Source organism: Marmota flaviventris, chromosome 8, assembly GCF_047511675.1.
Source record: "Marmota flaviventris isolate mMarFla1 chromosome 8, mMarFla1.hap1, whole genome shotgun sequence".
NCBI classification, from domain to species: domain Eukaryota; kingdom Metazoa; phylum Chordata; class Mammalia; order Rodentia; family Sciuridae; genus Marmota; species Marmota flaviventris.
The window spans coordinates 42,626,203-42,653,867 of record NC_092505.1 but is presented as its reverse complement, the minus strand read 5'-3'; the positions used below and the strand labels follow the sequence as shown (position 1 = coordinate 42,653,867).

Sequence of the window (27,665 nt, the reverse complement as noted above, 5' to 3'; positions counted from 1 at the left end):
AGGATCTGGGAGCTAAGGGACTCTGCATCCAGCCCAGGAGAGGGAGCCTGCAGGAATGTCAGCAACAAGCTGGAAGGTCCAGCTGCCAAACTGAAATGGCGCTGCCTGTGGAACAAATAAAAGTACTAAGAGAAAGCTGGAGGAGGAAGCACAACGCTCAACCAAGAAATTAAATATCAAGGAACTGCTCCTTAAAAGTTCAGGTACTTTCCCATACATCATCTCCTGCCTATCCAGGTCTCTGGCAAAGTCAGCCTGGTGGCTGCTGAGCTCCCATCTCATCCCACTCCACTGTTCCTTAGGACACAAACATTTTAAGGTCTATAATCAACACACTAAATGTCCACACTGTTTGATACACCAGTGAAGATAGAAAAAAAAAAAAAAAAGTGGGCAAATCTTGACTTAAAAAAAAAAAAAAAAAAATCCCCCTGAACATCCACACTGCATTACCCACCGTGGGGGGTGGGGGGCGGGCAACCCCAGGGTTGGCTACCCTAGGACTTCCTTCACTAGGGGCTCTCTCCTAACATGTGGTACCTTTCTTCCCCCACCTCTGACACACGGGGTGAATGGCAGGGCACACAACCGAACAAGAACAGAAGTGCTCCCTCTTAAGCCCCCAGTATCCTGGGGAAGAGGCCCCAAGCCTTCACGGGAGAGGGGTAGAGGGGGCGGGGAGGGGGCGGTTGTAGAAGATTGCTTGTTTATTTGTTTCCTGGAGCACCCTGTTAAGAATCTCAGCAATTGCAGTTAGTGCCCTATAGTTTGGCAAGCAGAGCTGTTTCTCGTCGTTCCCAGCTGCACGGGATCTAATTCGCAAATACACCATCTTGCGTTCAACACTTAAATGGAAAACAAGCAGCCCGGGGAGGGAAGCAAGTGGTCTAACTCTGCATGCCCCTTTCGGAGGAATTTATATTTCTAGGTTCTTTGACTAGCTGGTGCCAGCTGCGGAGAAGATTTCATTGGCCACGACCCTCATCTCGCTTCCTGAGCCCACTCCCTCAAAGATTATGGAGCTGCAATTAAGCATAAAGAGAGAACGGTATTTGGTTGGGCCTTAGGCCTTGCCAGTATAAAACAGCAGCTAAAAGCTGTGAGAGCTCAGATTTTAAAGGAAGATAAGTGCTTATTCTTCCCACTGGAAACCTGGTTAAAAGAAATTAAGGCCTCTCTTAAAGGTAACTAAGATTAGAAGGCTCGATTTCCGTTTTCTGTGTTTCTGTGGGCCGAACGCCTAGGTCGGTCAGCGAGTTTCTCTGTGTGGAATGACGAATTCCTCTCGTCTGAATTCTAAAAAGATAACTTTGCCTGGTGCTGCAGCTGCGAACGTCTGGCGCCAAGCGACCCAATCCTGGCCGTGGCGTAGCTGAGGGAGGAGTGGGGGAGAGGGGAAAAGGGGGTAGAGCCGAGCCTTGGTGAAAAGTCCCGAGAGCTGCAAGAGGGAAAGTAACGGCGGCTCCTCCCGGCTTCGGCCCCTTTAAGTGCTTCACTGACTCAGCTAAGCTTCCCCCTCAGGTCGCGTTTTTTATGAATGAAAAACGTCCTTACATTCATTATATAAACAAGCCAATGCTGATTGGCCAATGGCCCCCGGTGCATAAATTATGTAAAACAGACCCCTGAGGGGGTGGAGAAAGACCTATCGTGGGCCAATAGGAGGTGGAGTTGGTGGGGCGGCTCCGCAGGATTTGCCCGAAGACAGGGTAAACAAGAAGTGATGGACAGCCGCGGGAACGGCCTCAGGCCAATGGGAACGAGTCTGGATTAGGGCCGCGGGCCAATGGCAGCGGGCGGAGCAGGGGGCTGCTGGGGGCCGGGCCAGCGCTCCAGCCTGGTTGGCAGCTGCCGCGCAGAGTCCAGCCGCTGGTGTACTGAGCGGTTCACCGTCTCCGGAGCGGCTCGACCCAGTCATTCGCCTAGGCGCCCAGGCCCGGTGCGCGCGTGCGTGAGCGCGCCTGCGCCGCCGGGACCGCTGCAAGGGGCAGAGAGCAGCATCCTCAGGTGAGTGGGCGTTGAGGGGGCAAAGGGGCATCACAAGGTGTGTCCTGCAACGGGTCCGAAAGGCCCAGACGGCGAGAGTTCACTGGCTGATTCAGAATCCTAAAGTCAGGGTGCACATCTGGGGTGAACCCCGGGGGCTGACTGGCCCCTCCCCCCAGCGGCCCGGCCCGGTCCGGTTCGGTTCCTGGGAGGCATCGGGCGGGGGCGGCTAACGGTTCCGGAGCGCGAGCGGAGCGGGTTTCCGCACATCGCGGGGGAGGCGCACCCGAGCGCTAGGTGCGGGTGCGGGGCTCAGGATCGAGGTGGGGGAACGCGGAGTTGCGGGGCTTTACTGTGTGGAGATCTGGGAGCCCTGAGGGGACTTGGAGGCTCGCGAGAAGAGACGCTTGGCGGAGCTTTGCAGTTAGGAGGAGGGGGCGGGAAGCAGCTTGAGGCTGAATGTTTGAGAGGTGCTCCCCCCACCCCCCACAACACCAAAAAACCAAGAAGGGTTAAATGACATAGGCATGTGCAGCCTGCGGGTTTGGGGGTCGGCCAGGAACTTATGCAGCTCTTGCAAGTTTCAGATTTTGGAAAGTAGACACCCAGTCCCCCACTCCAATTCTTAGCAGGGTAAGGGCACCGGGTTCCGCGGCGACTCTTGAGAAAATCCAGGAGCGCCAGAACTGCGGCCTGGGGATGGTAGAAAGAAACACAGTGCGGAGCGGGGAAGAAGAGATGCTGGAGCCTCGCGGTGGATTGGGGGTCCGGCTGCATTTTCAGAGGGAACGGGGAACCGAACTCCTGGTGGAGGATGGGGTGCGGAGGAGAGATGTTTGGGGTTGGAGGGGGGTAAATTGGAGGCGGTGGGTAGCACACGGCGCCGCACCTCGTTTTTATGAATGTGGGTGACTTTATGAATGAAGCGGGTTTCTTTCGTTGGCTCGCTGCTCCCTGCGGCTTTTTTTTTTTCCTCCCTTTCCCTTTTTGTGAATGAAGCATCGAGCTTTCTTCCTAAAACGCTGGGGTGAGGGGCCTGCGTCGGAGGCTGGGCGTGCGTTGGGAGTGGGGGCGGGGGCGCAGTTGAAGGAGTTTTCATGAATGGGGAAGGCTGGGAATTGGGTGGAAGTGTGTCTTGTTTTGTGAATGGGGCCCCGCGCTAGGGATCCAGTTACAGTCTCTACCTGATGTGGCGGCCGCGGCTCGCTTTCCCATTCATAAAACCAGGCCCGCTGCGCGCCACCGGGGAGGGGCCTCCATCGAGCCGCAGCGCTGTGTTGAAGTTTTCCTGGGGGCACCCGGGAGGGGGGGGTGCACAAAGGAAGTGGTTTAAACTCCTGGATGAACTCGAGCCTTCCCTTCAGGCTTTAAAAAATACTTTGAACACAATGTTTCTAGTCCTTGAACTCTGAGGGCTGCTTTAGATCCTCCGTGCTGCTTTGGATTCGTTTATGCCAGTTTCTTTTATTAAAATTTTAAAAGAAAATTTTATTCTCAGGGAGAAGTATTTCATCATGAAACTCTGAAAATATCTCCTCACCCCCCTCCCTGCTTTTCTCTTCTGTTGTCTCCCTTCTCCGATAGACATTTACAGAATTCCTAAGGCCACGACTTAATCAGACAGATTTTCGTAGGCGACAGAGAACTCTTTTTCATGCCCTTCAACTCAATGCTAAGATTTCTCAGATTTTCTATACGGGTTGGTGACATTTGAGAGAGGCTTTATTCTGAACGTTTTTGCGCTGTTAGGAAAGCAAGCAGGCAGGATGGCGGCAGTCTTTTTCTAGAAGTTATGAACTGTACTGTTATGCTCCTTTCTTTCCTTTGACTTTGAAAATATCTGATTACTCTGGCCAAGTGCTGAGAAGGCTGGCTGTGAAGAGTTTTCTTGTATCCTGCTCACTTGTGAAAATTTGATAGGTTCCACATTGTGAAAACAAATTGGATGGAATTGCCCATTGGGAAAAAAAAAAAGTTCCCCACTTAAAATTTATATGCAAGTTAAAGAAATTATTCATTAAGCATTGCTTAGGTCTGGGGTGAGTGAAATTAATGTTTTCCACCTTTATGTTTACCTAACTGCATTTTTATTTGGAGAATAAAATAAAGTTGGAAATGGTACCTTCCTAATATTGTTACTTTATTTTTCACAAATTAGAAAACATTGTCTCATCTTGCATTTGACCCCAATCTTTTCCCCCAGCCCCAACACATACCAAGAATGAAAAGAGTTTAATGCTGGGGGTGGGTGGGTGGATAATGTCTTGGAAATCTGACCTTACTATAAGAAAATAAAATTTAAATTATAATTCTTTTTTAAAGGTCTTTGGTAAAGATATGTTTAAAATATGTACAGTGAAATTGTTTATCAATTTCTTTTCATGGATATTTTATTCTTTTAGAAGTTGGAGATACCACAGATATCTCTATAAGTTGCCATGGAGATATTTGTGACATTACAGACATACACCTGTTTGGACAGAGGGTTTAGGTTTTAAATATAAAGAGTTGTGTCTGAAGATAAGTATACTTCTGATCAGTTTTTTCCTTGGAATTATACATAGTGTTTTTTACCACTGACCTATAAAATACTTTTAGAAACACCATGTGTGTCAGATTCTTAATTGCCAATAATTTGGAGTACTTAAACCCAGTTTCTCTACTTCCTGTCACTTTATTTTTAAAACCCTACTACAAATGCTCTGGAGTATCTTCTATATCAGAGAATCAAGAGATCACCTTTTAATGATGAAAATAAGGTTTTTGGTTTTGGGGGAGTTTTGTTTGTTTGTTTTTTGGGTTTTTGGTTTAGTTGTTTTGTTTTTTGTTTTTTTTTTTTTTTTTTTTTTTTTTTTTGTAGAGGAAAAGGAGTACCAAGTCTATAATCTTAATGATAAAAGAAAGACAGACAGACAATAATGACTGGGTAAATGGATTTGGCACTGAGTACATTGTGAACCTTTGATACCATTAATCAAGTTCAAAGTTGGTCTGAAAGCTTACACTTTGAGTGGGCTTTTAAGTACTTCAGAGAAGGGTAGTGATTTTGTACAACCCTAAAGAAAGAGCAGTATAAAATTGCTTCATTGCCCCCCACCCCCCAGTTAAAAATCTCCCAAATTCATATTACAGGAGGATCTCTTTTCCCCCAGAAATTACTCAATGCTGAAACCTTTCAAAGTGATATTAGAGACGTTGGAAGCACCATGGATGGGTTTTATGATCAGCAAGTCCCTTTTATGGTCCCAGGGGTAAGTTTATGTGGCTTTTGGTTTGTTTTGTCCTCCCTCTTCAGTGAGTCGTCTTCTCATTTGTTAGTGGGTCAGTTCCCTTTGGGCCTCTTTACTATACTTCAGTCTTGTCTGTTGGCCTCTTTCAGAAATCTCGATCAGAGGAATGTCGAGGGCGGCCTGTGATTGACAGAAAGAGGAAGTTTTTGGACACAGATCTGGCTCATGATTCTGAAGGTAGTGAAGCTTTCCCCTCCTCTGTTTTGTCTTCCTCACATCACTCCCAGTGATAGCAGCATGTAGACTCTTCCCCTCTTCTCCCTTGCAGAAGTAATAGCCTCATTCTGGGGTCTTCTGTTTTTAATTCCAGAGTTGTTTCAGGATCTCAGTCAACTTCAAGAGGCTTGGTTAGCTGAAGGCAAGTTTCTTGGCTGTCCTATTTTCCATATAAAACATTTTACTGTGCCTTTTAATAAAACTTAAAGATCTAAAATAAAAATCTCTTTTTCAGCACAAGTTCCTGATGATGAACAATTTGTCCCAGATTTTCAGTCTGATAACTGTAAGTACCTTTCTGGTGAAGACACATTTGTTCTGAAATTGGTTGGTTTGGGATCATCAATGTCTAGAATATTCTTTTCAGCCATACCAAGCCAATTTGGACAGTGGCATGCATGTAGTTTCTTTTAATAATTCAAGACCTTTTGTTCCATTTCTTATTAAAATTATTTCTGAAATGCTTCTACTCTATTGCAGGCAAGATTTACTGAACATAATTTCATCCTAAATTTGTTTTTTTTGCGGGGAGGGGCAGGGAGAGCATACTGGGGGTTGAACTTGGGAGCTTGCATATGTTAGGCAGACACTCTACTATTACATTACCAGTGCCCCCACACCTTCCCCTGCCCCAGTACTGGGGATTGAACCTAGGGGCACTGTTACCACTAAGCTACATCCTCAACCCTTTTATTTTTTATTTTTTGAGACACGGTCTCACCGAGTTGCCCTGACTGGCCTCAAATTTGCAATCCTCCTGAGTAACTGGGATTACAGGCATATGCTACTGTGCCTGGCCTAAATTTCTTTTTACTTTTAAGAATATTGCAAAGCTCTGATCTCAAAATTGTGCATTAACTGACATATAAGATGCTGGGCCAAACAATTATTAATCATCCGAGTTCTTATAGCTTTTTTTTTTTTTTTAATACATTAAGCCTTTGATACAAATGATGAATCTGGATATTTTTTTCCTTTTAAAGAGGCAGCAGATAGTTAATGGGAAATTCCAGTTAATTGTGGTTTCACTCAACATGTTAATTTTGTTTCTGCTAAGCTATCAGAGGGTGTCACAGAGTGACCTGATTTTATTTTTCTTGCAGTTGCTGTGACTTTACTGTTCATATAAGAGTAAAACCATTTTTATTAAAATGGTCATTAAGTGCTCATTACTTGAGATAATAAGATGCAGCTTGTGGCTCCAAAGATGGCTTTAGGTGCTGACAGGAGCACAGTTGGTTTTGACCTGAAGTGGGGGGAGCTGTCCTCAACAGGTTTGGGAGCTTTTATGGTCCAGGCAGAGCTATCAAGGACAAAGCTGGCTGATGAAATTTGAGCAGCACAGGGCTGCTCTAGAGAGCATTAGTCACTGGCGAATGAGCAGGTTTAAGAGAGGCCTGGAGAAAATGCTGTCTCTCTTGAGAGTTGCATCATAGAAAAATTCATGTCTCTTAGTCATAGTTTATAATAGCAAGCACCTGAGCCAGGCAAGGATTCAATTTCTCATTTTGCACCAAGATTTTTCCCACCTTTTTAAATCTGTGTGTGTGTGCATGTGTGTGTGTGTGTGTGTGTGTGTGTGTAAAAATGCCACTGGGAGAGAGGGTATCTTTGAGTCTAAGTAAAAGCTGGGTATTCTAAATCTATTAAATGAAAGAACAGAGGTACCAGCTAAACATTCTTTAATGATAGGCCTTATGTCCAAGGCACAATGCCATGAAACTTTAAAAGGAATAGACTAACACAGAGATGCATGGTTACCTTAGCTTTGTCGTAGCTTGCTGTGGATGTTTTCTATATGAAAGGAAACTCTTATTAATTATTGCCCTTTGATTGCTTTCAAGTGATTGGGAAGCTTGCCACTGAAAGGCTAAATAAAGATAATTCAAATATTGTGTGTGTGTGTGTGTGTGTGTGTGTGTGAGAGAGAGAGAGAGAGAGAGAGAGAGAAGAGAGCAAAATGAAAGACAGAATTTGTAATCTAACTTTGTTCTGTGTTGACAATTTGGCCCAGCCTTTCCATTTCTTGCTCAGAGCAACATAAACTAGAGTCTGTTTGGGAGGTGGCTTTCTTGGCAGAGGTTCTTTGAAACATTTTTATGACACTTTTGTTTGTTTCTCTGTAACCCAAAAGAGTTAAAAGGGAGGTGATTGCCTGTGCTGAAGCAAAGGTCTGTTCATAAGAGAAAGATGTCAGCAAATAAGATTTGTATTTGAAAAGATATTTATCTGGAAGAACAAGCTAAAGCAAAGAAATCAATAAATGTGTTTTGGTTCCTTAGAAATAATTCCTGCTTAGTGAACAGAATGTGCTAAGTTCAGTAATTAAAATACCATACCTTTAATGGAGGTGCTTTGGGAGATGTCCCTGATTACTAAGTGTGAGGTTTTTTACTTTGCTTTTTGCTTTAAATGCTTAAAGTTGAGTTTTTCTATATTTTAAGGATAAAATTGCAGCCTAGAAAAGCCTCCTCTAACTCTTATTTCTTGACATGGAGCTTAGGGAAGGATAGATTTAAATAGGTTTACTTGTTGAGAGGTTGGGCAAGAGCGCCATTATGGGGCAGTGTGGCCTTGAGCTGTTCATTCAGGCTGATCTGTTTGACTGTGGTTCAGACTGACATAGAGCCCCAGAAGAGCTGCCGGAGCCCACAGCTGGGCAGGGCAGAGCAGAGAACCCTTACTTCTTTGGGAAGACTTTCCACAGCCTTGTGTTGGAGGCCTCCATTCTAGTTATCTCTGGAAGAGGCCATGATTATTCCAGGGGAGGGAAAGAAACGTATTCAAATTTAATGAAGTCTTAGGAGTTAGTTTGAATCACCCAATCAATGAATTGTAAACCACACTTATAATTGCCAGGAAGAGCAAACCTTTTTTCCCACAGTACCAGAAACATTTGTAATAAACGTTCTTACCAGTAACCACTGATAATGTCAGCTTATCCTGTTAAAATGATTTGATTTAATTTTCCGGTATGTATGAGAGTGTGTGTAAGTATTAAGAAAAAACTGCTAAGTAATGTGAGTAATTTTTTTTTTATTTTGGGATATCAGTTTTGAGGATTATGACTTTTTTTGGGGGGGATAAACACTATAAGTTTAACTTCTAAAGAGATTATGTTTTCTAAGTTTTTCAGATTTGGGTTCCCTGCCCATAGATATCCATCCCTGAGTTATATGAATAAATGAAACTATTGTAAGTCTTATGGAAATGTCCAACTTACTTCTAGCTATGCAGACATTAATGAAGTATCTCTTACTACAAATTCCTAAAAGTCTAATTCAAGGAAGGAGAAAGTGTGACCTATGGACTATAAGCGTTCTGCCAGTACCTTCCATTGTCCCTTGGTCCTGAGAAGTAACCCTAAAAATCCTAGACTGTTTGAGCTGGAAGTCCCTTGTAGAGATCATCTTGTCTCACCCCTTCATTTTATAGCAGTAGCTAAAGAGACTGACCATTGATTGGTTTGGTGGCAAATAGGTTTAGGTGAAATGAGAAGGAAAAAAAAAATCTACAATAACATTTTTTAAGAAACTCTCACAGAGCTGCAGAATCAGGCTACGGGCAGGCTCAATGGATTCAAAACTCTCTCTCATCATTTCAGATACCTGGAGGTGACTCTCAGTAGAAAGCCTTAGGGAGATTGCCAGCCATGTAGTCCAACACCTCAATTCTCTTCTGTGATCCCAAGAAAGCTATTACATCTAGTGCTTCAAGTTTTTCCATTTAGGATTTGGAAGAGAGCAAGAAATTATAAAACAGAAAAATTATTAAAACTGATATTTCCTTAAAGACATATTAATGTGTATATAGATATTTTATCTGTTTATAAATCACTGCACGTATGTGTGTGTATCTATATAAATGAATGTATAGCTAAATACGTACATTATCATATAGACTACAAAACCAGGGAATCTGGGTCAGTATATCCATATATACACATCTTTACTACACATTTTTACAGAATTAACAAATAAAAGTCATAGATTGGTTCTCAAAAGCCCTTCAATGTGGGGGTGGAGTACATGTTACATTCTTTTTTTTCTGAACTGACTACTTGGGTACTTACGGGAGTAATACTAGATTTTGGCATACATAAATAGCAGTTTTTAAAAATGCAGACTTCAGGGCTGGGGCTGTAGCTCAGTGGCAGAGCACTTGCCTTGCATGTATGAGACACTAGGTTCAATCCTCAGTGCCACATAAAAATAAATAAAACTACAAAAAAAAATTTTAAAAATGCAGAACTTCATTTCTTAGTTTTTAAAATATCACTCATTTGTTTCAGTGATGGTATTGTGAATCCCACCATCAGGATCTTGAGTAACAAAAATATTTAATACTGAGGAAAGAGCATGATAAAATCTTATTTTAAAATCATAGCCTCAATACTAAATACAATTTAGATATTTGTTCTAAAATTCAAATGACCCCATTTTCCCCTTGAAGTGTTCTTTTTAGACCCGTGTTTCAAAAAGAATGGAACTACTGAAGGAAGTACAAGTAATTTCCTAAGGACTGACTAATTAACTGATAAGATCAACTTTTCATAAATACATTGCAGTAGATGGCTGGGGAAATAGGATTAATTGTTATGACAGCCCTTGAGCCTAAAACACATTGATCTTAATCCTGTGTCACTATGAGATTATTCTGCTGAAAAAAAATTTTTTTTTCTTTTAACATGGGAAGCAGATATAGTAGAAATAATCAGTTCCTTTCTTTTGGGCAAGGCACACACCTTTCTGACCTGATGGGGTGTAGAAAGCTTCGTGTTTACTTGCTCTGTGGTCCAGGGCCATTTCCATTTGAAAGGATCCTCCTAAAGTCTTTAGCATTTTTTGGAAGATAAGAAAGAGAACTGTAGGCACTTCACAAAGGAGAGGCATAAGGAAGCCAAGGCTATTGGTTTATACTTTTTAGGAGCAAGTGGTTCTGTAGGTAGGGAGAAGGAAGAAAAGAATGCTGAAGAAAGCTGAGGAAAAGCATGGTCTGATTTTACAGAGTGACTTTCAAAGTCTTTGTTAGGCAGCCCCACTACCTTGTCTCTGGAGAGGTTGCTAAATGATCTGAAATCCTTCCTGTTTTGATAGCCTCTAACTCTCAAGGACTCAAGACCTAAAGTACCCATTGACCTAAAAGAGCCTAAGTTTAACAAAGTCTGCTTTTTTCTAACTTTGATTCAGTTAGGCTTATTTAAAACAAAACCAGGTAGCCTTTCCAGTCCTTTGTATTTCATGAGGAGACTTGAGGAGATAATCTCTGTCTTCCAGGCAGATCACCTGTGTAGGTTCCAGAAGCAACAAGATCCTGACATCTATCAAGAAGCCCCCAATCACTCGGGCCAGGGTTGTAGCTCTCTGATAGAGCATTTGCCTAGCATGTGTGAGGCACTGGGTTCGATCCTCAGCACTACATTAAAAATAAATAAATTAATTAAAGGGATTGTATCCATCTACAACTTAAATTTTTTTTTAAAGCCACTGTTCATTCCTTTCTCCTTTAATAGCCTTAAAAATTTACAAGATTAAGACATAGGTAGCTGATAAAGCCAAAAATTTGTATTGTCTGCCATTTCTACTATCTAAGAGTAGTATTGTGACTTCAGTTACTGGGAGTGGGATAGGTTTGGGTGCCTGATTCTTTGCCTAGAGACTGTTTCCTCCAGTGTTTCGTGCGTTTTAATGGTGGTAAAGCATATCCAGTCTCAGAGACTGACGGCCCCCTCTCAGGCATACGGCTGCCCTTGAGGCAGCTTGGGCCCCATCTGTGCCCTGGCACACAGTGCTTCTCTACTTGGATTCCAAGGAGCTCAGAGTCTTGTCATGTTGCAGCTCCCAGCTCTTGGATGAGTGCCAGGCATGCTGATGCCATTACCGGATTAGGTTGCTTTTTTAAAAATTCATTTTGTGAACTCATCAAACTCATTTAACAGAGGCTTTGGTCGTCAGTTTCTATCATTGTCCTTTTCCTCTAGGCTCTGCTAAAAGGAGTGGTGAGATACTAGGCCCCTAGTTGTGTGTGTGTGCATAAATCATATTATAATGTGTGTGCACCTTTGGGCCTGCTGGGGAAATGATATGGACTAGCAACTCAGATGTTAAAGGGAGAAGAGCCCCACGTGAAAGGAACCTGCCTAGCAAATAAAGGAGATTTCCCTGATTAGAAGGAACAAGTATATAAGGAAAATTGCAGCAGAGGATGAAAGATTCCAAGAAGGAGGCTTAAATCTAGGTTTTAAAAAGCCAGGAATTTGAGTTTGGGCTCCTGAACCACCAAGGCATGGAGTGGGGGGATTGTAGTCAGAAAGACCTCAGAGGAATAGGGGCAGGCAGTGAAAAGACGTAAACATCAGACATTTGAAAAACAGCCAAATGTGTTAAGAGAAAAAAAAAAAAAGAAAGAAAGAAAAAGAAAGACACAATCTGTGAACTCAGTTATCTCCTGGATTTGATTTTCATAAAGAAATATGCTTTTCCTTGAAATAAAATGTGGTTGTCAAACCGGCTCCATCAGCTCTCCCTAGGGGCAGTTATTAAAGGTTTGGAAAAAAATCTCTAAGAAACCAAACCAGTTTTTGGCTTTGTACTTTTGGAAATCTTGGAGTAAATTTCACCGTCCAATCCCAGACTTGCACATTCTTCCCTTTTAATGTCTCCTGGGCATTCAAAGGGTGTTCCAAACCCTTCCAAACCATGCCAAAGCCAAGAAAAGGCACTGTGAAACTGTCCTAATAGGGAGCTCACAGCCCCCTTCTCTGCAGCCAGAGAATCTGTGTCTCCAGAATCCCTCTCCCCTGGGAGGAAGCCAGGTGGCTCCCAGTGTAGCTACTGGCAATGAATGGTAAAGAAAGTCTAGAGAGGCAGGCTTCCAGAGAGAGCTGTCTCCTAATGCAAACCAGCTCGCCCAGGGGCAGGAGAAATACCAGTGAAGTCTGTTTTTCTCAGCTGGAAGCTACACTCCGATTCTGAACTGGACTGCTTCTGAACTGGGCTGCGTGTGATAGTTTTTCTTTTGCCTTTCCCCTTTTGCCAGAGGGCACTTCCCGACCTCACTTTTAGCAGATTTGCACACCCTTGCAGATTTCAGCAACAGTCTTGGCTGTTTAGATCCTAGGGAGGGTGCAAAGCAGGCAGGCGCCCCTGCAGTGTCTGAATTTCTTACATAAACAGAGCACACTGGGCGAGCAAGCGTCCCTGCCACGACAGCTGGGCACTGTTAGGTCTGCCCTAGCTAGCTGAGCTGCAGACTCCCCCTTTTGCCTGAATGGAGCATTCCAAATTGGTTGTGAATGGAGGGCGGGGCTCACTTGCAGACTTTTTCAATGAATAACCAGACCCCATTGTGCAGCCTGTGGAAAAACAACCAACTCAAACAACACTGGGACTGTTAGAAATATGCTTGTGATTGGCAGCTTGGAGAGCCTCCAAAATTAGTTTCCTTTGGCTTCCCTGCTGCTCCCTGTTCTCCAAGCCTGGGCTTAATGGAGTTTGAGTTTTCTTTTAAGTGCTGTCTTTAACCCTCAAGCTGCCAGGCTGATGGGGCTGCATTTACAGAGAAGGACCGCCTCTGCTCAGGAGGCCACGAGTCCTCTCCCTATTGGCCCCATCTTGTCTCCCTTTTTAGACTAGCTATCTAAAGGGCAGGATAATAGAGGTAGCTTCCCCTGGAGAGAGGTGTTGAGACTTGATCTGAGGATATTATCCTTTTATCTCCTTCCCTGGAGTTGTGGCTTTAACTCCCCACAGAAGATTCCTGTCTGCCCTTGGGCTCTGACCTCCATTGCTCTTCACTCCAGGCCTGAAGAACTTACCACACACGGATATTTCTTGATTAGGTTTATTTTTTTATTTTTATTAATTTATTGTGTGTGTGGTACTGGGGATCAAACTCAGGAGTTTGATCCTCTGAGCCACATCTCCAGTCCTTTTTATTTTGTTTTGAGATGGGGTCTTGCTGAGTTGTTGAGGCTGGCCTCAAGCTTAAGATCCCTCTGATCCAGCCTCCCCAGTTGCTGGGATTACAGGCATGTGCCACTGTGCCCAACTTCTTGCTTAAGATTTTAACACTGGATTGACAAAGCTGTAATTATTCCTTGGCCGCCTTTCCTGTTTAATTTCCCACTGTGGATGGATAAATGTCATTTTATAAAATCGCAAACTCTGGTATTCAGCTGAAGGGGAATCTCACTATGGCTGCAACCCTTACACTGGGCACTAATCAAATACTTTGCCTCCCAAAATGAGCATCGTAGGAAGTACCAGAAAGAACCCAGCCTCTGATCAAGCCCCAAACCAGAGTGACCTCTCCTCACACTGGAACCAGGCCAGGTTCTAGGGCTACATACACCTTAGCAGTGCCCACCATTAAACATCCTTCAGAGAAGGGGGCTGGCATTGGGCATGGTTGTGCCTGTAGTCCCAGCAATTCAAGGAGGCTGAGGCAGAAGGATCACAAGTTCAAAGCCAGACTCAGCAACTTAGTGAGGCCCTAAGCAACTTAGCGAGACCCTGTCTGTAAATAAAATATAAAAAAGCATTGGCGATGTGGCTCAGTGGTTAAGCACCTCTGGGTTCAGTCCTTAGTATCAAAAAAAAAATCCTTCAGCTAGCTAATACTCACAAAGGGCTCTGTGGGCTAGCCCAGGGCTATGTGATAAGGATCAAAAGAACAGTCCCTTAAAAAGCAAAACAAAACTTAATAGTAATGATTCCATACATTTTCCTCAGGATTTTATGGATCCCTTTTTAGTGCTTACTCTACATCCTCACAATGATAATACTGCCATTTGCACTTGTATTTTGTCATAAGGTTTTTTCCCTGAAAGATTCCCTTTGCTGTAAATTGATCTTGTAAGCATACTTTCCCTTCCTTATTGAAGAAAAAAAAAAAAAACAGGCCAGGGCAGATTGTCCTTCAGAGAGAGTTTGAAATGTGTCAGGAGGTGACCCTAGATATTGGTTGTGCAGGATGGTGCTGATAGGGGGCTTCTCCACTGGAGCTGAGGGGAACTTCGCTTACATAAACACTTTTTAGCTGAGTGCTTGGAAATGCTTTGTAATGGCCTGAAAGAGCACTTGACAAGGATGTTTTATACTTTCCCATTTAAAAAAAAAAAAAAAAGTAGAATGGAAGATGGGGATGTCTCTTGCCCATGGTCACCCTTAGTGAAGACCAGATCCAGAGCCCACCCCAAGTTTCCTAATCTGCATTTTAATAGAGAAAAACTGAATGAAGGTGACTACACTGTGCTGAGGAATATCTTGAGCCAGAAAGTTTCTGTGTCTTCTCAATTATCTCTTCTTTTCTTCCTTTCCTGACCAGCCATAGAATTTTATTTCTTGAGAAAAGCACGTAGGGCCTAACATATTCTATATCTTGATGAATATTAAATTTAGTCCCTGCTTCCAATCTCCATTTGTTGAAATAGGGAAAAAATGTTTCTAAGGCTCCAAGTGTCTCCAAAAGCAGAGAGGCCCTATGATATGTTTTTATCCAACTCAGCTACAGCAACCTGCTCTGCACAGTCAATACCTAGGAAATGTATTTTGTACGTGACTACATTCTCTCTTCCCAATACATCTTCCAATAGGCCTAATACCAGCCTCTTCACTAGTAGGAAAATAACTCTTTGAGTCTCAAAACCTGAATTCTAAGAGTCCTTGGGATGACCTTAGGAAAAAAAAATATGCTATTTTTTATTTTTTTTAATATTTATTTTTTTTAGATGTAGATGGACTCAACACATGCCTTTATTTTTTTTTTTATGTGGTGCTGAGGATCGAACCTAGGTCCCGCTCACTAGACGAGCGTTCTACCGCTGAGCCACAATCCCAGCCCCTATTTCTTATTTTCTGTTTCTTTTTTTTGGATGCTTACATTAGTCAGGTGCTCCTTGGCTTCATTTAAACTTTGTGCAGCTGATACTTAATGCTTCCAGTAAGACTGCATGTGCTAGAGAACAAGGCACAGTCCAGGCACCCTGCTCACTTTCTTAGTTTCTGCTAGTAGGAGGAGGGCTGTGGACAGAAGGGAATGGTTTTGGAAGGAGAAGCTGATTCCTCTAGGGTTTGGATTTTCTCCTGTCAGATTTTAAGGATGAATTTTAAATTTGAAGTTGAAGATAAGATTTTCCACAGGGTTTAAATGCTATTTCAAGTACTGTTATATTTCATTTTAGTGCCAGTTTAGAAGAGAATTGTATAAATTGGGAGTAAGTGTAGAAAGGATGATAAAGCTTAAGGTTTGGTTTCACTCCTTCTTTTTTCCTTTCAGGAAAAATGTCCTGTTATCCTTATGTAGGTGGTGTGTTCCACCCGAGCAGCCCTTCCTGGTCCGCCACAGCAGGGCTGGAGTGGGAAGACTAGGGCTCTCCTCAGACCTCTTTCTCAGTCTTGAAAATGAAACAGTTGCCTATCATTGGTAAATGTTACTATTAAAACCCTTTGAACAGCCATCCAAGGAAAAGTAGTAAGCTGGTCTGAGGATGCTCAGATCCTCCTTTTGGTGTAATCAGGTCAGTCAGTCACATATTTTTTCCTGTCAATGTCATATGCACAAAAGTAACCAACACCCCAGATGGAAGCAAGCTCTGTGGCTGAGTCTAAAGCCCCAGCCCACTACAGTGGAAGGGCGTAGTACATCAGAAGCGGGGATGGGAGGGGGGTTCCTTATTTTTATCTTTTTTTTTTTTTTTTTCAGTTAGATCTGTCCATGTGGACAAGCCATTTACTAAAACTGTTAAATACTTCGGTTTCTCCAAGACCCACAAGTTCTGGGATGTGATTCTTAATTAGAAATAATCATTCTGTACACAATTTTCTTGTGGAAGAGCTCCATCCATATCTATTGACACATGAGCCCTACCTTAATCAAAGTTGGCCCTGTTCTTTTCTAAGCTCCTTCTCTTTAATTTCTTATATTCAAGCCCTCTTAGGTTCCCATTCTTAGAATTCTAAAGCAACAATTCTAAATTGTTAGGATTGTTAGGACATGTGTCCTCGGAAGGAAAGAAGCTGCATAGATCCAAGTTGTTTCAAGTACAATGCTGTTGGAAAGAGTATGAACTTCAAGTAAACCCGAAACTAATTCATCTAGGTTAAAAAAAAAAAAAAAAAAGTCTCTGCTACTGTTGGCATTCAGTTTTCTTCCTTACTTGATAACAGTTTTTCTGTTTGGAAATGACTATTTAAAAGATGCAGTTTGTACCAAGAAGGAGAGAGCACTTCAGTGCTAGACAATCATTCTTACCCACAGTTTACCATCTGTGAGTCAGGACATTCCTGATTTAGTACATATGTACAAAGTGGGCTCTTCTTACTTCCATGACCACTTCTTTGGGAGGAAGGAAGAAAGAGCATTAATACAAAGAATGTCTTTCTTTCTGTTTAGCCAGACTTAGAATAGAAGCCTTTGAAAATCACCTGTGTCTTTCTTGTTAGTATTGATAGAGGTGAAGAAAGGACAAAACCAGTGTCTCAAAATCCTCCTAGCAACCTGCCTTCCTAGCTGATGCCCAAGAACATGCCAGCTTTTCTACTCTGACAAACTTGACACTGGAACATATGTCACCCTCATGGCTCTTCTGTTCTGAAGACAGGCAGTAGACCAGTCTGTGCGTCTCTGTGCAGAACCCATTACTCTGAGCTCTTCCCTGGGCCCTCTGAACCTTTAGAGGTGGAAATGGCTTCTAGCTTTATGCATTGGGTGGGGGGAGGGGGGGTAGATAGCTTTGAGGAGTACCTTTGCTCTTCCTAGCCAAGCTTCCCTTTCCCATTTGTCCCACTGTCTATCCTTTAGGGCCTGAGTGTCATTCTTAACCTGGGTAACGTTTCTTATCTCTGGAAGGGGAGTAAAAAGGTAGTAACTGGGGAGGCTGAGGCAGGAGGATTGCAAGTTTGAGGTTAGCCTCAGTCACTTAGTGAGGCCCTAAGCAACTGAGTAAGATACTGGCTTAAAATAAAAATTAAAAGGGCTGGAGATGTAGCGTAGTGGTAAAGTACCCTGGGTTCAATGCCTCCCGTCCCCCAAGAAAAAGGTGGGTGGTGGGGAGAGAAGGAGAAAGGGGAATTATGGGGACTGAAGTAGAGCAAATTATATTCTGTGCTTATTTGGTTCTGTCAAAATGAACCCCAGTCATGTATAACTATAATGAAAACTCATTTTAATAAAAGATGGGGGAAGTCTTGAGCTCCCCCTGGAGTTTGGAGTGCCCCCCACATTTTCCCTGGTCAGCCCGAGTGGTACTGTCCACCCCTTTGGTTGTAGTTGTAAATAATTCAGCGACATCTTAAGTTGACTCTCATGGGGAAAATTGGGGGTGTCATCTTCAGAGTTGGTGATGTGATTGTGAGGTATCATGTGCTCCAGAGCTAGCTGCTACTGTTGCTTGAAGAGGTCATGAGAAATGGTGGAGGGGGAAGGAAGGAATTTCTTGCTGGATCCTTGAGCTGGGCCTAGCAGAAGCAACTCTCCCAACTGCCTTCCCGCCCCCCATGTTAAATGACATCACTAGATAATGTCGACACCATAGTTCAAATAATATGATTCTAACAGTTAGGAATGCCTCCAACAGTTAGAAATCCAGAAATCCCCTTCCTGCAGAGTACATGTCCCTGTCAAGTCAATCCCTCTTCCCACAAAGAAGTTGATCTGCCTTTGTGATCGCAAAGCCACCATTTTCATCTCTTCCTGCTGTGATTCCAGCCAGAAAGGCTTTGTGCGAGGGTCTAATGGAAGCTAGGACCTGGGGCCCCTGAGGCTTGAATTGCTGATGTGCTTTGGCATCTTCAGAGCTGGGTTTTTCCGTAGTTGAATTTATCTTTCATCTCATATAGTTCACATTCCAAGGAGCAATAAGGGCATAAAATACTGTCATGCTTTGGGGCTGGGGTTGTACCTTACTGGTTGAGCGCTTGCCTCGCATGCATGAAGCACTGGGTTCGATCCTCCACACCACACAAAAATAAATAAATAAAATAAAGATGTTGTGTCCATCTATACAAAAAAAAAATACTATAACACTGGCTTTATGCAAACCAAATTAGAAATGCCCCACTCCTAAAACAAACATATACCCTGCAGCACCTTGCCATCAAAGAACAACTCTATACACTCCAGCATTTTCCCAGAGGAAGTGATGTTCTACAAACCCAATACTTCATACATGTCACAATTTAGACCCACGGTGCTGTTATCAGCTGAACTCCACAGTGGAGATTAAGGGTGATCTGGGATAAACTGGGAAGGGGAGAGAGGCTTACAGAGCATGGCTTCATGGACTTAACCTCTTCAGGTTAAATTGTCTAATTTTAAACCTAGGTGGGGGAAATTTTATCACTAACTCTTAATTCCTCTAAACTGGGAGAAATTCACTCTCTCTCAGGGGGCTTCTTGAAAAATTAGTCCAGTTATTTTCTAAGCTCCTTTTCCTTCCCTTAATTTCTAAGTCCTACATTCAGGGACCTTGGGTTTCCATTGTCAGAATTCTAAAGTAATCTTCCAATGTTCCTAACAACTGTGTGTTTCTGCCACCCCATTTATATATCAAGAGTGGGTTCTCTGAAGACACAGTCTCTACACTGTCTTTCAAGCAAAGTGCTTAGCATTTTTTTTAATAGTTCACTAGAGAAATTCCTGGGCTTGTTCCCCCCAAATACAGTTCTGGTTCTTGAATTTCCCAACACTTGGTATAACCTCAACTGCTCTTAGATATAAGAGATGTCCCCTTACTTCACTTCTGTTCCCACTGTAGTAAGACCTGGCTCTGATTGCACTGGTTATCATTTCACTCTGGTATTCCCCAGCTTTTTTTAATGTAGGGTCATTAAAACTTCAAAAACTTGAATCTTGATCTTAGGTTGGTGCTATTCCTATTCCAGTGTAACCCTAACTCGTTTTGTTGGATCTGTTCTTCCCCTTGCCCATATCATGATATTAAGTTCAAAGCCTTTTTCCTGGAGCTGATTGTGTTACCCAAATATCTGGGACTAAATTCTAACAATAGAGTGGGGTTTTTTTGTCCACACACCAATTATTGAAGCCTTTTTTGCTGAGTGTAGTTTTTTTTCACACTGCATAGGAGAAATCTGATTCCTGTAGCCAAATGTTCCAGGAACTAGCTCCATTGGTTCCTAATTTGGCTTGTGGGTTATTTATTGAACAGAAGGTGATATCGCCATATAGAAAGGACTTTAACCTCATGGTTAATCCTATACTCTGGGACCCCGAAATATACCATGAGGGTCTTTTGGTCCTTGCTGAGAAACAGGACAAATTGGAAAAAATACCTGGAATAATCAACATCATAACCTCCTCCCACCGTAACCTCCTCCCTCCGCCGTGGTTAATTATCAATCTAAAATCCTGAGTACTACAACTGTGCCAATCCTAAAGCAATCTTCTCTATACCTACTGATTCCCTATCTCAAAGTAGAAACCTTATTTTCTTCATGTAGGACTTAGCCTAAGACAAATGCATCTGTTCTTGAAGTTTGAGATTGAAGAATGAACTTGCCCTGAAATCTCACGGGGTGTGTCTGCGTAGGTGTTGACTGTACCAAATGTTTATCGTGTCTCTCAGACATTGACTCCATCCCATACTCCTGCTGCCATCCTTGGTTCCTAAGGCATAAATGCACAAGGGATTCTCCAAGGCCAGCATGCTTTCTTCAATACAATTTAGATCTTTAGCTCCATATCCCTTTCTGATTCCACAGCCTGATAAGCTAGTTTGGGCCAGTCGGAGCCTCAGAACCTCTTGTGCCTTTCCCGCCAAGGGCCCAGCAGCAGAAGTCTTGGCCACCCAATTCAAGTTCTGTTTCCTTGCCCTGGTCTTGGTCCTGTTCAGCCATTAGGGACAGAAATTGCTAAGCCAGCTGCTTGGGGGATGAGAATGAGGGAGAACCTCAAGAAAGAGACCTTGAATTCTTTTTAATTCTGCTAACCTTCACAGTTGATGATAACTGTATTTTGCTCTCTTGAGGACTCTGGAGATAAAATCTAATGCATTGTCTAGCTTTTCTGGTAATGTTCTAACCTTGTGAATATATATTCACAAAGAATGAATTTTTTTCCCCAAGAATGTTTTATGGCATTGAGTTGGACATATGTTTTAGTTCCTGTTATATATCAGTAATATGTATATGGAATTACTGATGGGTGTTACTTTGGCTGGTCATTTTGTACTTAAGCAGTCTTTTTACTTAAGCAGTCAAGTGTTGGCAGCAGGAAATAGTCACAGTGGGAGCAGTGGCAGTTTTTGCCATCTCTAGGGTGTTTTCCTTGCCCTTTTAAGTGGGCCAAGGCCAACAAAATATTTGAGAACCACAGGCTTAGACTTTAGAGTATGACCAACATTTATCCTTGTGTAATTTTAGATTCCCAGGGTTGTATTATCCTTCCAATTTGGTAACAAGCCAAGGGTGGCTTTCTTCATGTGTGAATGCATGGGTTTGAAGTTCTTAACACTTCTGCTTTTGACATGTTAGTCAACCATAAAATAAAGGATTTTTTTCCCCCTCTTAATGTTTTTTTTCCATTTCTTAGAGGAAATGGAATATAATATGTCTTATTGGATTTATTTTTAAGACAGATTCCTACATTTACTTCATTTATTTCTGTATATGTATCCTTTTTTTCCTTCTGAAATATTTGAAAGCAAGTTGCAGACATTATGGCATTTCACCCCCATGTACTTTGTGTGCATCTGCAAAGATTAAGGACAGTCTTCCCTTTATCCTAAGAAAATTACATGTCATTTGGTGTAATACTCAGAATTTTCCAGTTGTTCCCAACAGTCTTTTATGGCTAATGTTGATATTGTTTCTTGTTTGTTTGTTTGTTTTACCTAAAATTGAATGAAGAATCACACATTGCATTTATTTTATTCCTCATATATCTTCTTTAATCTACAATAGTCTCCCAATTTTGCCCACATAACACTGACTTTTTAAGAGTACTGGCCAGTTATTTTATAGTTGTCAAGTTTTTTAGGATACATTTTAAAAGGATATATAGAAATGCAGATAGCACTCAGAAATGCTGATCTCAGGCCTAGAAATACAATATATTGTTGATTCTCTCACTTTTCCCATCCATGTATGTACTGACCTTAAAAGAACAGAGTGAGTCCCTTTAATCCCATCACAAATAGTTTGTGCATATTTGGGGTGAGGGGCTTTGGGGAGGACTCATTATTATTATTTTTTAGCACAACTTGTTTAATAGTTGATCCTACAATTTATGAATGATTTTTCACTACATTAAATTTGAGAATTTATGCTTACGAAGGTTCAGTGTATTAGATGTTGAAATAGCATTTTCCCCTGTACCTCCTCCAGTTCTGCTTTTAGAACGTGTACCCCCTGACTAAAATTGGTATTTCCATTTTTTATTTTCAAAACCTGTTGCCAGGCAGGATCAATGCTAACCATTCAGATGAGTTTGAGCATGCCTTATTGGCTTGAGAAATCTTAGACATCCCTTTTTCCACATACTCTTTTTTAAACTGCCAGAAACAATACACTCACTTGGTGTTCTTGTGATCCTTATTGTTCCCAGAACAGGGTATTATATACTTCCATTGTCATTCACTAGTGCTGCTATAGCAATCACAAAGAATATGGAGATAATAAATTTTATGCCTACAATGAGTTTCTACTTGGTCCTAAAATAGAAAAACATTTCTGACTACTTCTAATAATATGGCAGAACTTAAAAAATAAGCCTCATCCTATTCACCCTTTTTTTTTCTTGCTAATTAGCTGTATGAGCTTTGTCTCACAATTCATCAAAAAAGGCCAGAGCTAAGAAAAGGCAAGACAAGGTTAGAAAGTAGACTTTTGACTTTATCTTGATTTTTCAAATCACAGACCCCAGAGAATACTCCCTCTGGTCACTAAAAGCCCTCTGGTCTTTGGGATGCTAGACAAGTTAAGGGTAAACCATCAAGGAAGAAGAGGCCACATCTGCTCTTTCCTGTTGGGTCCTTTGGTTTTTGTTTTGCCAATGTCATTTTTATATTCACATGTCCCTCTGCTTGATAGTCTTTTCTTTGCCTTCTTTCCTCATGTTCTCTACACCTGACATAATCAAAAAAATAGTATGGTTAGATGCCCTGGGCTTCCCCACCCTCATTTCTTGACTAAACAGCACATGGTTCTTCCCTTAGAGGGAAATGGGTGCCATAGTAGCAGTTTGAGAAGCAGTGACCCCAAGCTGGTAGTCAACATAGTAGTATGTTTAGGAATCAACCTACCTCACTTTATTTAGGATTATGGTCTGGAATCTTAATAATATCTGGCCATGACTGTTTGAATACATTCCACATCACATTTGTTCTGAAGTGCTATCGGAGGCTCTGGAGCAGACACTGGCCACCTGAGACGCAACCTCATGGGCATGCCATTCAGAAGCAGGTGTTGGTGTTCTGGTCAACTTCCGTCATGAGACACAAACTTCCATGTAAAGTAAGAGGATCATGGCTGTTGAATGTGACCAAATAAGGGCCTCTCCCAAGGCCATGCTCACACAGCTGATTCGGAAAAGATGAATCTGTCCCACGTGAAGGTAATGAAACTGAAGAAGGGAGGAGGAAAACCCTAAAACAAAATCTAAAGGACAACTGGTAGAAGGCAGGCAAAGCCTCTGTGTAGAGCAGCAGAAGTCAGGGTGGGTTTAGGCCTTCTTCCCCTCAGACTGCAGTTTAACTGATGAGCAATTTCATTTACTCTCCTACATAAATGTTTCATGTATTCACAACAAAGTCTGTGGCAAATTGAAACTTAGATGATTTTGAAACACCAAAGGAAATTCTTATTAGTCAAGGTAGGTTTTGCCTTTAAGGAAAAAATCCTTTTGAATGAAACTTTCATTCATCATAACATTTAACATAAGTGCTTCCCCTTATTCATATCCCCTTGCTGTACTGGTGAAGTTTGCTATTAACCCTGTGTATAGGGTAGCTGCCCCAGACAGAGTCCACAGGCCTGTACTTGTGGACAGGAAAAAAATTTTGCCAGTGGAGAGAATTATTATTTCTTTTGAATGGACCAGCTTATCTTTTTTTTCTATCTTAAAATAATTGGGTTATTTCTTTGGAAGATAATTTTTCTTTTGTGATGGTAGAAAAGCTTTCTAAAATTTGAGGAATCTTAGCATTAACTCATTGATGTCATTGGGACAGGACAGAGCTGCTTTTTAAAAAAAGTAGAAACTTAATTGAAGTAATAGAAATCATAAGGGTACAGCTGCATGATGAACTTTCGTGAACATTATAATCATTTAGATCAGGAAACAACTTATCAGAGTACAAGAAGTCTCCTTTTGCCCTATCCACTTGAAAGTAACCTCTGTTCTGCTTTAATGGATTAATTTCATCTCTTTTTGTACTTTATATAAATGGATGCATACAGTGTATAACTTTTTGTGTCTGGATGCTTTTGCTCAGCATATATGTGACATTCATATTCATGCAGTTGAAATTTATTCATTCTCATTCTGTGTAGTGCTAAGATTTTGTTTGTGGTTACATGGAACTTATAGATAAACTTTGGAACAATTGATCTCTTTATAATATCAAGCTTTCCAATCCATAACAATACATTTTTATTGGAACTTTGGAACAATTGATCTCTTTATAATATCAAGCTTTCCAATCCATAACAATACATTTTTACATTTTTTGAGAGTCTTTTAATTTTTCTTAGTGTTTTGTAATTTTTAGTATAGGCATCTTACATGTTTTTTATTAGATGTATTCCTAGATATTTGATGTTCTTGTTGTTATTAGGAATTATTTTTTAAATTTCACATTGTTTTGGATATTGGATATAGAAATAGTTCTTTTTTCTATATTGACCTTATATCCAATGACTTTGCAAAATTAGACTGGTTCTTAAACTTTGTGGATACTTTAATATTTTCTGTGTAACCAACCAAACTATCTGTGAATAATGACAATTATATTTCTTCCTTTCTAATCCTTCTGCCTTGTGTTTGTTTTTCTTGCCTTATTGCATTGGCTAGGATCAAGCCTTTTTTTTTTTTTAATCATCTCTGGGTCAGAAAAATTTTTGAAGGAGCTCCCTAGTAATATGAAGATCAACTAGGAAATTATATTCATTCACTCATAAACACCAAACGTTTTTTATTTTTATTTTTTGGCTGTACTGGGGATTTAACCAAGGGGTATTCTACCGATCCTGTTATTGAGGCATTGATTGATTGATTGATTGCAATACAGGGATTGAACACAGGGAGCTTTACTACTGAGCTGTCTCTCAGCCCTTTTTATTTTATTTTGAGATAAGATCTTGCCAAGTTGCCAAGGATGACCTCAAACTCAGTCTTCCAGCCTTAGCCTCCCAAATTACTGGAATTACCAGTCATGCACCACTATGTCCAGCCATATCTAAATTTAAAATGTTATAGTATAAAGCAGTCCACCATATTTGTAATGCATACCCATAAATAAATAATTAAATCTGATTTACTAACTGCCCTTGGCATTTCTATCCCTGAAAAGCAGAAACTTATTTATATTCATAGATAGATAGATAGATATAGATATAAATATATAGATATAACATAATATTCATTTATATATTATAAAATTTGGCAAGGATCCTTAACAGAGTTCTTGTCAAATAGGTATTCAAAGTGTTCCTGCCTCAGAGGTATATAAGAGAGGTTGTCCAGAAGCATTTTTAGGGAAGGACAGGGTTTCTGGTGTGAGAGACAGCACCCACTCAATAGTATGGAGTCTGCTTAGTTAGTGACTGGCTGTAGAAGATAGCAGGTCTTCCAGAGTGCCTGCATTTGTCTAAATGAGCTGAAGACTTTGATCAACTTGAGTATAAAAGGAGAATGTGACCTTTTAAGTGGAAATTAGAACAAGAGGCAAGGATTGCCAAAAAAATGAAGGCTTTTGAGTCAGAAAAGTTAGTTGCCAATAGGGGTGAAGGAGGATCCTAGGCATTTTGGTGTCTTGCAGATAGGGGAAGGTGTTCATTCTTGAGTGTAATTAAGTGTCTGAGGTGTAACCCTACTGGACAGTGCAGAGGAGACATAAGGATACAGCCTTGGCAGTGGCAAAAAGTAATTCTTCCATTGTCTTCTCCTGGTTTGTCTTCCTTCTCCATCTCGTTTCCTATTTCTTTAATCCCTTTTTGATTTAGTCTTTTTCCTATCAGATTCCATCTGGGAGGTAATGGAATGGAATGGCTAAGAACTGCTTGGGTGGAAATTCCAGGCATTTACTGTGGCATATTTCTTTGAGCCTTATTTTCCTGTCTGTAAATGAAGATAATGAAGTAGTTTTGTTTGCCTTTTGTTTTTGTTTGTTTGTTTTTTGGTACCAGGGATTGAACTCAGGGGCACTTAACCACTGAGCCACATCTCCAGCCTTTTTTTTTATTATTATTATTTTTTATTTTGAGACAGGGCCTTGCTAAGTTGCTTAGGGCCTTGCAAAATTGCTTAGGCTGGCTTTGAACTTGCAATCCTCCTGTCTTAGCTTTCCAAGTGTCTGGGATTACAGGCATGCACCACCAAACCCAGCGAAAGTAGTTTTCTTATTTGGCTAGGAAAATTGAATGAAATAAGGTACATGAAAGCAATTTGGCAAAGAGTAAATGTTAAGAGGTCTGCCCATATGCCTCTTTGTTGGTCTCTCTTGTTCTTTTCCAGAGGTATGGTTTTTCCTTGCCCATTTTTCCTGTGTTCTAGAGCACTTTCTCTTAACCAGGTGCAATGAAGTATTTTTATTTTAGTTGAGAAAAAAGGTTTTAACATTTTTAATGTACAGAGTGAGTGAGTGGAATATCTTCCATTTTTGTCAATATGGCAGAAGACTGCTAAAAGGACGGTAGGAAGCCTTTGCTTCTTCTCCCCTCTCATGGGTAGCTCCAAAATCTTCATCAAGTCCTTCAACTCTTTTGGTCTCAGGGGACACTTAACCACTGATCTCCATCCCTAGCCTTTAAAATTTTTTTTCTCTCTAATTTAGGGCCTCTCTAAATTGCTGAGATTGGCCTTGAAATTTTGATCCTCCTGCCTCAGCCTTCTGAGTCACTGGGATTACAGGCATGGACCACCATGCCCAGTTCTTCAGAGTTCTTATCTGTATGTGTAAGGGCTTGATTTATGTGTATTAAGGTCTTAGTCTCTCTTAACTGCATCTATGAAAGGATGCTAAGAATCAAATTATGCATGCTTTGAGGAAGGGCCTATGTCTAGTTTGCTTTCCATTACATCCTCAGAACCTCCAGAATGGTTGGCCCATAGAAGATACTCAAAGAATACAGTGAGAGGGCGAGAAAAGGAAAGGAAGAAGAATTCTTTTTTTTTTTTTTTTTTTTTTTTTTTATTGTTGGCTGTTCAAAACATTACATAGTTCTTGATATATCATATTTCACAATTTGATTCAAGTGGGTTATGAGCTCCCATTTTTACCCCATATACAGATTGCAGAATCACATCAGTTACACATCCATTGATTTACATATTGCCATACTAGTGTCTGTTGTATTCTGCTGTCTTTCCTATCCTCTACTATCCCCCCTCCCCTCCCCTCCCCTCCCCTCCCCTCCCCTCTTCTCTCTCTGCCCCCTTTACTGACATTCGTTTGTCCCCCTTGTATTATTTTTCCCCTTCCCCTCACTTCCTCTTGTATGTACTTTTGTATACCTCTGAGGGTCTCCTTCCATTTCCATGCATTTTCCCTTCTCTCTCCCTTTCCCTCCCACCTCTCATCCCTGTTTAATGTTAATCTTCTTCTCATGCTCTTCGACCCTACTCTGTTCTTAGCTACTCTCCTTATATCTCTTTACGATAAAGAAGGTGGTCCATATTCATCAAGAATTCTTGTTAGGGCACCATTGACCCATACTATGGGCCCGTCTTCGTAACTCTGGGCTTAAAATCAAAGTTTCTAATTGAAGAAGATATTTATCAGTTCAAATAGTAAACACTTTTAACATTTCTAACTTCCCCTCAAGAGTTTATGATCTGTTTTCATTTCCAATTTGTTGCTGTCCTTTATAGTCCTAGGTCTCTGTCATTGTTTAAGGCAGCTATGCAAAGGTACTCTATTTTTGAAAGCACAGGGTATAATTATGCAACATCATAGCACCATCTGCAAGGTGCTGTGCCATTTTCTTTATTTCTCAG

The 27,665-nt window shown here is 41.4% G+C and overlaps 1 protein-coding gene across 1 annotated transcript in view; it reads left to right on the top strand.

Annotated features, from left to right (window-relative positions):
• Positions 1-1,895: 1,895 nt before the first annotated feature.
• Positions 1,896-27,665, top strand: part of Etv5 (ETS variant transcription factor 5) — a 56,575-nt gene continuing 30,805 nt past the window's right edge. The window contains exons 1-5 of the mRNA XM_027951501.2: positions 1,896-2,007; positions 5,119-5,237; positions 5,366-5,453; positions 5,587-5,634; positions 5,728-5,778. Coding sequence (XP_027807302.1) covers positions 5,193-5,237; positions 5,366-5,453; positions 5,587-5,634; positions 5,728-5,778 — 232 coding nt within the window. The 5' untranslated portion in view covers positions 1,896-2,007; positions 5,119-5,192. The remainder of the gene's footprint in view (positions 2,008-5,118; positions 5,238-5,365; positions 5,454-5,586; positions 5,635-5,727; positions 5,779-27,665) is intronic.